Here is a 10,725-nt window from a genome sequence, read left to right as displayed (position 1 = left end):
TGGCGTCATCATCATCATCAGCCTGACTACGCCCACTGCAGGACAAATCACTCTCCTATATATCTCCAGTCAACCCGGTCCTGCGTAAGCTGAGGCCACTTGGTACACGGAGACAATGCGTAGCGACCTCTCAGCACTGTCACGACAGAGGGAAGCAACGATGGCACAGAAAGGGTGAAGGAAGCGTTTGTTTTAGTTCTATTCCAAAAATTGAGAGGGCGTATGCTTCGACCTCGGCTCGCTCGTGGTACACGAAAGAACCCTTCAATGCGAATCGTGCATCTTGCCTGGGTGTCGTGCCCCGCATGGTGTGCATGAGCCAGCGGTAGGCCCGGGGGTCGTACACCTCGACGGCGTCCCGTTCCTCTCCAGAGCTCCAGCCGCCCACCGTGAAAAACACCTCGTGTGGCACGCGCGGAGCCCAGCGCTCGGGATTCGCGCCGGCGCAGCGCTCGCAGGGGAACCGAAACAGGGCTGCGATGGCTGCGGACAGATCGGGAGAATGGGGCATTTTCGTCTGGCGAGTCGAAAATAATGGGCTGTTTTACCCAACGTGTTTAAGTGTAATGACCTGCGGCGCAAACTCATCAACATGAGCCCACCATGCGGCTATGGAGGGAAGCTATGAAGCTTTCTTCAATGTCTGGTCGCGGTATCAGGGAGTCTATAACCATATTAGCGGTAAAAAACTTTGAGATCATTGCGGCCACGCGCATTGGAGCAATGCGAAAGCAAAACGTCCCCATACTATATCGACGTCCGTGATTGTTGTGACGCCCATGGCTGTTTTGACGTCTAAGTGTATTTTTCGCGTCTTTGTGCATTTCATTAACTGATTACATCTCATTAACCAACTATCTCCCACGGCAACATTTTATCACACACTATCTATCGCAATCACACTTTCACACATTTATTATCAGAGAACGACGTGATCATGCGGACACAATTTGCGGACACGTTTTGCGGAAACTTTTTGCTGACTCGACAGAGCCATATAATTCTTTCGCATTGAGATGATTACTAAGCGATTAAACAAGTCAGACAGTGGCTCCTCATCTAAGCAAATAAATACCGTGAAAAGGGCCTGCTCTACTTGTGCTGTTAGGAATATAACTTGGCCAAAATGTGAGGGCACAGAAATGAATGATAGCGATAGCGACGAAATAACAAACGACGGACAAGCTCTTGTCCTTTCGCAGTTTTGTCATTTTTCACTGCCTAGTAGACCAATTTCGCGCGACAGAAGACGTGCATGACTGAACGGTACTCACTGAAGAGTGCAGGTTAGTTTTAGATTTCTCACGAAATATGACTGCTAAAGGGCTCTAACCTGTAGAAGAACTGCACATTGGGCTAATTGGTGTAGATTCATAATGGTGGTTCAACAGCGCACACACATGCAGACCAAGAAAGAGACAAGACACACATCAGCGCTGGCGTGTGTGTCTTGTCTCTTTCTTGGTCTCTGAGTGTTTGCGCTGTTGAACCACCATTATGGTTCTAACCTCAAGATGGTAAGATATTGTCACAAGTGCAGTAGCTGTGGGCGTTCTGTGGTAGCAGGTACTGCGGCCGTTTACGTCAACCTCTCTACATATGCGCGCATTTTATTTCATTTCATTTACTTTACCCAAAGGGCTTTCGCCTTACCGAGGGGTCACGATAAAAATTTCACTGTCGTAGTGACGAGTTGAAACAGAGAGCTTATCGACAGCACTGAGATCGCTCAAACCTTGTTGGGCTTTATTGCCAGCTTTTAATGCTGTACATGTTACGAATGAAATGAAAACGTAACGGCTCATTATATTTATACAGAAAATGACGACGCTGGCAGGAGCTCGGAGCTGAGAGCTCACGTTATGCCCGCCAGAGATCAAATGCTTGGTTCACTTTCGGTGATGTTGGGTTCTCCGGCTTGCTTCAGCGCAAGTTGTGCCGGAGGTGTCTGGTGTCCAACAATTTAGTCAGTGCCGGGGGTAGTAGCACACGCATGGTGGCGCGTAACGATATTAACGTATAGAGCTGCTCATTTAAAGTTGACCTCTTTAAGACGCACATCTTAGGCTGCTGGTCTAGAAAACACTTATGCTATTGACACCCCGCCTGATGTTCAATTTGTATCCCATGTGCACCAAAGTCCAGTTTTGTTCGGCATGGCCGCAAGTGAAGCGGGTAATTCCTCGTGGTGAACAAAACAACTTGAGGCTATAGGAGCGCGCAAACACGGAGGTAACGTACACAAGGGCCAACTTTCAACCTATGTCAGTCGAGTGGTCAGGTACGCACATATATCACTGCACGAAAGAACTGTTTTCTTCTTTCTGTTTTTCGGGACTTCCTTGATGGATTTCTTTCTTTTTGGTCTAGTTCTTCGAAACTGTTCCAAAATGGTCGTAACAGATCTTGCTCTCTTGGTGCTTTCAATAAGCAGCCAGCGTATCGCGAACGAAGAGCGCAAAGTACGAGTTGCAATGGGAGTATACCAGACGCGTATACTCCCACCGTGACCGGGTTGTATTGAATCCACTGTATATCAGGTAGCCGACGAGAGGACTAATCACTAAATAACAAGATGCCCCAAGAACGTGGTCACGTGATTTAGTGGAGCCAGAAAGAGTTCGGCGATTGAAGCTTGCAAAACCGGCAGCAGATCAACTGACCGTAAATAAGAAGCAGCATTTTTCTGTAAACGCTGCTTTCCTAATTCAGCTACTGAGAGGTGGTCACTGCGGATGCCAACTCACCACCCTTGGGCGCATTGGGTGCAACGCTTCCACTCGACCCCGCGTCGCCGTGTCGGGGGTTCGCAGCGGCAAGCGCTCTGCATGCCTCCAGCCCGACGCCTTCCAAGTGCAGCAGCCGCAGCGGGCTGGGTGAGCACACGCAGGGTCCCGTCCGTACGGCCTCGCACACTGCCGTGTGGTATTCTTTGCTACTAGCAAAGCTCGGGTTCACCTGCCGAAACTCGATGAGAGTCCTGCGCCACACGAGCGTATCAAAACCATAGTTTTCTTGGACTGGATTTTACGGCTTGGATCACAAAATCCCGCACGCAATAAAATCTCCTTTGAGTGAAAGGATGTTTGGTACTGGTGGCCGAGAGATTGGTTGCGGTGACGTTGAGCTTGTAAATGTTGCGACCGGTTGCGAGCTCGTCGGTACCTCGGCTTTTGTTTCTTCGACTAGCGCCATTAGCTTGGGCCGATGACGAACCGAGATTCCAGCAAGAGCATTCTGAGTGCGCACTTTTGCGCGCATGAAACTAATGGATGCTGTGACGGCAGTCTCGATAAAGGCACCAAGACCCAGAGTCAGAAGGCCAATGTACTGCAACAGACCATTGGCTAATAGAGAGAGAGATAATATACTGGCTTAATAATTCTACCAAATTGGGCTGCCGGAAAAGAATGCTCATTGAATGATAATTGCATGTCTCTTGAAACACAAGCATTCAAGCTTCGTTGTCTGGCCCTTTGAAGAGGTTACGTTAAGCTGGAGACTGCCACCCCGCTTCCAAGCTATCGTTAGTTGCGTAGGCTTTGGGAATAATTTCAATTTCAGTTACAATTTTCCTCGCGTACTAAAGCAAACCTACCTGCTGTAATAATCTGAGAGCCGCGGAAGTGCAGTTTTGCGAATTCGTTTCCATGAGCTTTGCTTCAGTGCTGCCAAGCAGACTTTAATAGGAGGAATGCTGCTTATACAGTGGTAAGCGCAGATTATGTGTGTAGCCGCGTGCACTCTCGAAAACAAGTGTAGCATGCGTTAAGTAGCCCTTGGGTACAGAGTGCCCCACTCACGATTCTCTGCACAGGCCGATGCGCGCGCACTGTAGCAGCATGAACAGGCCGGCATTCCGTTCTTTTGTGCGCGCACGGCCTTGCGTGTACCAGTGACGGACGGCATGCAGCACGTCCACCTCGTCTCGCACGTTCAGCTCGCTCGAAGAAAGCAGCTCGACGAGCAGCCCTGTTGAAGCCCTCGAAAACTCGCTACTGCTTCGCCATACCTGCACACAGTGAGCAACAGAAAGCAAACGTGATATTAATCAGCCGAATGTTGCGACGAACTTCAACTAATGATACGCTTCCTACTTTAGAAACGATTTCCTAGCCTTGAGCGCAAAGTGTTAACAGAAGCCTCATGCCCCGCCGCGGTGGCTAAGTGGTAATGGCGTTCGGCTGCCGGCCCGGAAGACGCGGGTTCGGTCCCGGACATGGCAGCTGAATTTCGATGGAGGCGGTATTCTAGAGGCCCGTGTACCGTGCGATGTCAGTGCACGTTAAAGAACCCCAGGTGGTCGAAATTTCCGGAGCCCTCCACTACGGCGTCCCTCATAGCCTCAGTCGCGTTGGGACGTTAAACCCTAATAAACCAAACCAAGAAGTCTCTTGCTCAAAGATACCGGCTGCTATGAATATGCAGTGTTGGCGTAGATGGCAGCGCCAAGGAGTTGTTTACGTCTGGAACAATTGCGCTGAACAGGCAGGGTAGATAAAAAACGTGTTCGAAAAAATAAACAGCCTCTAATATTTCCTAACACAAAAACCAATGTCTAATCTCTGTCGTGATATATTTTGCGTCATTTGTAGCTACCCTTTTCCGCCATTTCTTCATGAATGTTTAATTTTCCAGTCCCGTGAAATTATTAACTTGCGTATCCGTAACATGTAAGAGAAGGTTTCTGTGGAAATATATTTGCGACAAGCAGACGAAACAAGTAATTTGGAGACATTTATCGAGGCAAACTTTTAAACATAAGCTTTCTTTTTCGCAAGTGAACTCCTGCTTAGACGAACTGTGCGGTACATACACTGAAGCAAATTTAATGAATTCACGCTTCACAATGCTTCTAGTGCCATCGCACACGTTTCTCGCACCATTGAAAAACGAGGGCTTGCGATATGCTTAAGCTTCCTGTAGTTACCGGGCCGGAACGGACTTTCGAACCACGTGGCTTTTAGTCTTCCTGAGGCAGGCGCGGGCGACATCACGTGGCACGCATGCTAATGTAGAGGAAGCAAGTGTGCATCCCGTGTGGCCCAGCTAGTTTGGAAGACGCAGCTACAAAAATCAGGAGGCGAAGGCAAACAGTCGCAGTGCCATCTAGGCAGCCAACTGGGCCCAAAAGGAATCGATGGACCTGCAGCATGAGGGTAAATTGCTGTCAACCTCGAACCATTTTCACGCAACCTTCGCCACACTGATATCGGTGGCTGAAATTTCTGCTCCAAAACGCAGATGTAAGACAATAAGCATTTCATGCGTAACTTTCATATTATAAGCACCACGCTGCGATCTCATACGCCTCGGTAGCCGAACATCCTGGTTAAACATCCGTCGCAGTGTTATTTAATACGCTCACATGTCGGATAGTGCAGCAATTGACAGTGATGCTCGCAGTACCTCGATTATGAATCACTATTCACCCACATACCGTATTTGCCAAAAGTAACCGGGCAACAGTGGTATCTTTCTTAGCCACTTAGCGAAGCACTTACTCTGGCAGCCCTTAGGCTCTGAATATATTTAAAGGTGAACCTTTATCGTCACATTTTGACACCTTTCGGTCTTTACAGGCGCCTTAGAGGCTTCGTTTTATGGTTGAGAAGCAAAAACCTGTTGCTCGGTTGCTTTCGGCCAAGGGGGTACATCTTCCATCGAAAATAAAGAAGCTCTCACTCACCGCGCCGAAGTGTTCGCGCACAAAAGAGAACACAGTGTCTCGGAATCTCGGCCAGTGGTGCCCCAGCGCCAGTGCGGCTAAGCCGAGACAGTTGTCGACGTCCATGTTGTGCAGCAGGTGGTCCAGGCACAGGTCACGGGCCTCCTCCATCAGCAGCATGTCGGCAGCCGCCAGCACATCGGCCACGTTGCCGTTGTTGATGCGCAACTGCAGTGATGGTCACAGACACATTTGTATCATAAGCAGGAGAACTCTTGAAAAAGAAAACTTATCCTGTTTTTCTTCTACATATTCTGCCGTGAGTTTAGGCAGAATATGTAAAAGAAAGCCGCCTGATTTCAGGTACCTACTAACCATTGCAAAAAAAAAAAAAGATGTATGCTTCCGTTCTTTATTCAAACTAATGCTGATGCCAATGCGAGGTGCCACTTAGCATTGCCACGGCAGAACATCGCTTCCCTACCACCAGGACACTTGCCTCCTGAGCAGCACGGAGATTCTTAGGTGTAACTGAAGTGGCAGTGCTCTAGCAATTTCCTGCATGCTGCGGACACAGCACTTCAAAACCGTTACTGCGACTTCTCAGAAAGGGATGCTTTAACACCCTACTGTCTCGCCATCTCTAGGTTTCTATTGCAACCACTGGCGAGACATCAGGCTCATTATTACGATGCTTGGCTTCTCAACTCCTCCACCTGTTAACCCCTTCCCGAGGCTTGCCTCATCCGCGTAGTAGTAGCCAAGGAGGATGTCGAGCACGGACGCCGAGACCCCCGTGAGCAGCATCTCCCTGCGGGAACCGTACTCGGCGCGGAACGCCGCCCGGAAGAAGGGGCTCGTGGTGCAGAGGAAAGACCGGTGGGCCTTGAACTCGCCGCCGTCGTCGGTGCGAATCAGGCAGTCGTAGCAGCCGTCGCCGCCGGGAAGCAGCAGTTGCCTGAAGAAGACAGACATGGCTTCCGAAAGAGATGGTGACTTGTACTAAGAGCCTTCTGCGATGTTCGCGAGCCCCACGTGAAACCATGATTTCGTTTTCTTCTACCCACTTAGCTCAAGTAACCGAGCAGAAAAAACATCGCTTCGGCGGTGAAGCTAGATACTGATAATTGAGTGAACGGCAAAAACTCCTGGGGCACTTTGACTTTCTAAAGTGGGTAGAGGTGGAAGCGTTTTCCGCACCACCTTCGCTGTTTCTGTGGCACTGGTGGCGTCACATATAATTGAGTACTAATTACTAAGTGATGACAAATCACTAATTAATGTTTAATTACTGATTAATGCCTGAATGCTAATTAACTGCTAATTAATGAAGCTTAAGCTTCGCCTTTAGGAGTGGAACGCGACAGCGCGTTGTAGCGCTGCCAGGGAGTCCACGGGAACGCCACCACCCGTTCGGCGTGATGCCTTGCCCTTTGACGCAACGCTTTTTGAGGAAAGGAAATGGCGCTGTAATTCTCTGTCAACTCGGTGGACACCTGAACCGCACCGTAGAGGAAGGGGGGAAGTGGGAGTGAAAGAAGATAAAGAGGAGCCGTAATGAAGAAAATGAAAATTGTATTTGAGGAAAGGAAATTACGCAATAACTGTCTCACATATCTCGGTGGACACCCGTCAAAATTCAGGGGGGCACTTTTTTGACCTAAAGTGTGGTCACTGATGTGTGGTTAAGATGTTCAGCTTCGCCCCTAAGAGTGGAACGCGACAGCGTCTTGCAACGCTGCCAGGAGTCCATAGAACGCCATCGCCCATTCGGTTCTACGCCTCGCAAATGCCCCGCTTGGACCGTCGGACTTACCCTCCTCCACACCCCTCCCTTACTCATTCCCAACAGATCCTCTGGAGACGCCTCCAGACCCGCTCTCTCTCATCCCCTCAGCTGCTATCTCTCTACTGTGGCACCTCCCCTGCATGCACCCTGTGCGGCGACCCTCACGCCACACTCTCCCACATCCTTTTCGGCTGCCCTGCTGATCCTCCCCCGCAGGGACAGCCCGCGTTATCAAGTTGGGAGGACTGGGAGGTCGTGCTCTCGTCTCCGGACCCGCCATCGCAGCTTGCTGCGGTGCTTCGGGGTGCCGACGTCATGGACAAACACCGCATCAACGTTACGACGTAGAGTGGGACCGTGCGGTGGTCCAGGGACCCAAGGGGGGTCTAAACACACTTGCCATGATAAAGTTTTTCTCTCTCTCGCTCGTCGGTAAATTGGTTTTTGAGGGAAGGAAATGTATCTGTCTCTCATTTGTCGGTGGACACCTCAACCTCGCCGGAGCGGAATGGAGGAGGACGAGAGTGAGTGAAGACATCGTATTCACTGGACACGCCTTTGTTCGTTCCAAACCATCCAGCTGGCATGGCGGAGTGGATAGCATGCTCGTCTCTCACGCGGAAGACCGGGGTTCGATTCCTGAGCTAGACCAATTTCTTAATCGGTTTTATTTATTTATATATTGTGCCATATTCATATGGCCTGACTAGTAAAGCTAATTAGGCTAATTGGGTAATTAGGCATATAACTAAGCTCAGTCCCACTTGGAGCATCACTATACGATCCCTTCAATTGGTTGCATGGTTACTAGCCGAAGTACAATTGGCCCCGTTTGAAATTCGCGCATTGTGACGTCACGACCGTTTCCACCAATTGAAAAGCGTGACATTTCTGTCGACAACTGCTGCTTACAACGATGAGACATTAAAGGCTTCCGCCTTCAAAAACAAACAATATTTTGACTATGAAGAGTGGAGCTTTGTTCGTACTAGTAGCTTTCGCACGGTGGCGTGAGGAACCCTCGTTTGGGTGCAGACTCCTCGCGCTAGAGAAGCGTAGGGAATCGAGGGTTAGCCATAGTGTGGTGTCGCACGAGGAGTGTAAAGTTATGGAGTTGAAGAGATGTCTCGTTCAGTACGCTATTAATGGAGAGGGTGGACTTGTTAAACAGTGACACAGTATGCACACTATTGACGGCCATTCATTGAAAAATTGCGCTGGCGGACGAAGGACAAGGGCAAGAACAAGGACGCAATCTCACACGCAAACTTGTTGTGCTTGTCCTTCTCCGGACAGCGCTGCCTTTCTCACAATGATTACCAATCAACTTGATCTGCAACATATCTTGCTTATTGCTGATTGGTTGCTGATTGCTTATTTAGTTAATTCGCTTGAAAATAGAGGCAGTGGCCTTCTCATCTACGCCTGGTTGAAAAACTGCGTTTTTGGATACGCCCAGTACGCACATTACTGAAATCCTTAAAGACGTTCAGTATTTTAGGAGACTATTAAGTCCTTGTTACGCGGCTATTTATATCTGGATTGATTTCTATGCATCTCTCACCATGCTCTAGTTCGCAAGCTTAACGAAAAAAAAAACACGTCAAGAGCAGCTCTCGCAATTTATTTGCCGCGCATCACTAGCAAGGATCGTGCTTGTTGCACTTGATTAGAGCGATGTTTTCGGCCCTCAACCAATCTCATTTCACGAGTGTCGTGTGTGTGCGGGTTTCCGAGTCGACCCGTCGGAGCACTGGCTTCGAGGCTTCCCGTAACAAGGAACGATGTGGCGGGATGTGCTCAAGTTTCTAAAAAAATAGAAATACAAAAACTGGGGACCTGCATTCAAGCTTCCTCCAACTGTGGTGTCATCAGCCCACGCAGTGTGCGCTACCAAGGAAGCACACCGGCACTGAGAGGTACGAAAGTGGAGCTTATGGGGAGAAAATTTAAGCTGGGCGTTTCTGGCCATTGGGGCTAATTAGAGGCTCGGTAGAGCGGCGCATAATGAACGCCGAGTGCTCTGTGTTGTCCGTGTTGCGACAGTTCCAAATGAAAGAGCGGGTGGCAACCCATGGGAAACTGGCGTATAAAATGCGAAAGAGGAATTAGCGCACGAGGATAAACGGAGCAGCCTGCCTTACTGAACTAGGGTGGCTAAAAGGTAACGAGAAAAGTGGGCGTAGAAGTTCGCATTGCTCGAAAGTTTGCCTACTGTGAAGCAGCGGAGAAGGCGTGCGTCGTTTAAAGTTGGTCTCTGTCGAAAACAATGTGGGCGGGACCATAGCTGGCTAAATTGAAGTTTACTTATATGCTGCGCTCTACCAGCGAGCAAGCTCGAGTTCAACGTCATACGGTCGTTTCGAATATGAAGATCACAAAGCTACTCTAATGTTATCACTAACAAATCCCACTCGCAGAGATATTTCTGGCGACAATGGCCAGTTAAGAACGCCTATGACTTGTTAAGAACGTTGAGGCTAAGCGAACATCTTTGCTGGTGCTAATACATCAGTGAGTGCATGCGACGATAGCTAGGGAAGACGCTTGGCAAAATAGAAATAAACTACGTGGAATCACACTTCCGTTATCTGCAACAAAATTGCTGGCAGGGGGATTGAAGGTTGCATTCCTAGCGATGGAAATTATAGAAGCGGCGTGAACACGTTTTTTTTTTTTGATGATGGACAATCACGAGAACTAACGTCGAACTTTGTTTCCATGAGTAGTACAGGCAAGCAATGTCTTTTCGCTATTTTTTCTCTTGATTGGTGTTTAAGCACTTGGTGCTAGTGACTGTAACTGATATATTTACTGCAGTAAAAAGTAACGAATCCTTTTCTAACGGGATTTAACCGATGGGGTTATCCTTCAGAAGGGCATTGTTCGTACTCACGGCATGCTTCCCAAGAAAACTCGAATTGGTGCAACCATATAATAGATACCTAATATTTCTACGAGCACTACAGGTTATACGCAAATGCAGGGAACATAGCAGGATGAATGACGGGAGAGAGGAAGAGGCCTAAGCACATTGGTATATTCTTTAGTTAAAAATAATCCCGCGAGGGACAGAGCAGCAAGATTATTGCAAATTTAATATGAGAGATGGTTTACAGCGCCATAAAAAAGCCCTGCCAACGGCATAGACAATAGAGCAAGTGGGTGTGACTTAATTGCTCAGCTGCGAGTGCCGCTGAAGACGAAAATGTCGTGCAGCTATCAAATAAATCGACAAGGCACACATGAAGGTACCTATGTGGACAGA

General features: G+C 48.8%; 1 protein-coding gene across 1 annotated transcript; it reads right to left on the bottom strand.

The window, feature by feature from the left end:
* Positions 1 to 69: 69 nt before the first annotated feature.
* LOC149353229 (kelch-like protein 10) lies at positions 70 to 6,643 on the bottom strand. The gene is made up of 6 exons (XM_089575767.1): positions 6,410 to 6,643; positions 5,690 to 5,896; positions 3,804 to 4,012; positions 2,748 to 2,980; positions 288 to 483; positions 70 to 136 (listed from the first exon to the last, which is right to left on the bottom strand). The coding sequence occupies exons 1-6, from the start codon at positions 6,641 to 6,643 to the stop codon at positions 70 to 72; spliced, it is 1,146 nt and encodes a 381-aa protein (XP_089431893.1).
* Between the last annotated feature and the right edge of the window lie 4,082 nt (positions 6,644 to 10,725).

Source organism: Amblyomma mixtum, chromosome 3 (assembly GCF_055824585.1).
Source record: "Amblyomma mixtum isolate Tamu chromosome 3, ASM5582458v1, whole genome shotgun sequence".
Taxonomy (NCBI): domain Eukaryota; kingdom Metazoa; phylum Arthropoda; class Arachnida; order Ixodida; family Ixodidae; genus Amblyomma; species Amblyomma mixtum.
This window is presented reverse-complemented; position numbering and strand designations above follow the sequence as displayed.

Excerpts from the sequence above, each read along its gene's own strand:
- LOC149353229 (XM_089575767.1), bottom strand. The coding sequence starts at position 6,643 with ATGTCTGTCTTCTTCAGGCAACTGCTGCTTCCCGGCGGCGACGGCTGC. Across the intron at positions 5,897-6,409 it reads GCTACTACTACGCGGATGAG|TTGCGCATCAACAACGGCAA; the intron begins GCAAGCCTCGGG and ends CCATCACTGCAG. Across the intron at positions 137-287 it reads ATGCGGGGCACGACACCCAG|TGCTGAGAGGTCGCTACGCA; the intron begins GCAAGATGCACG and ends CTGTCGTGACAG.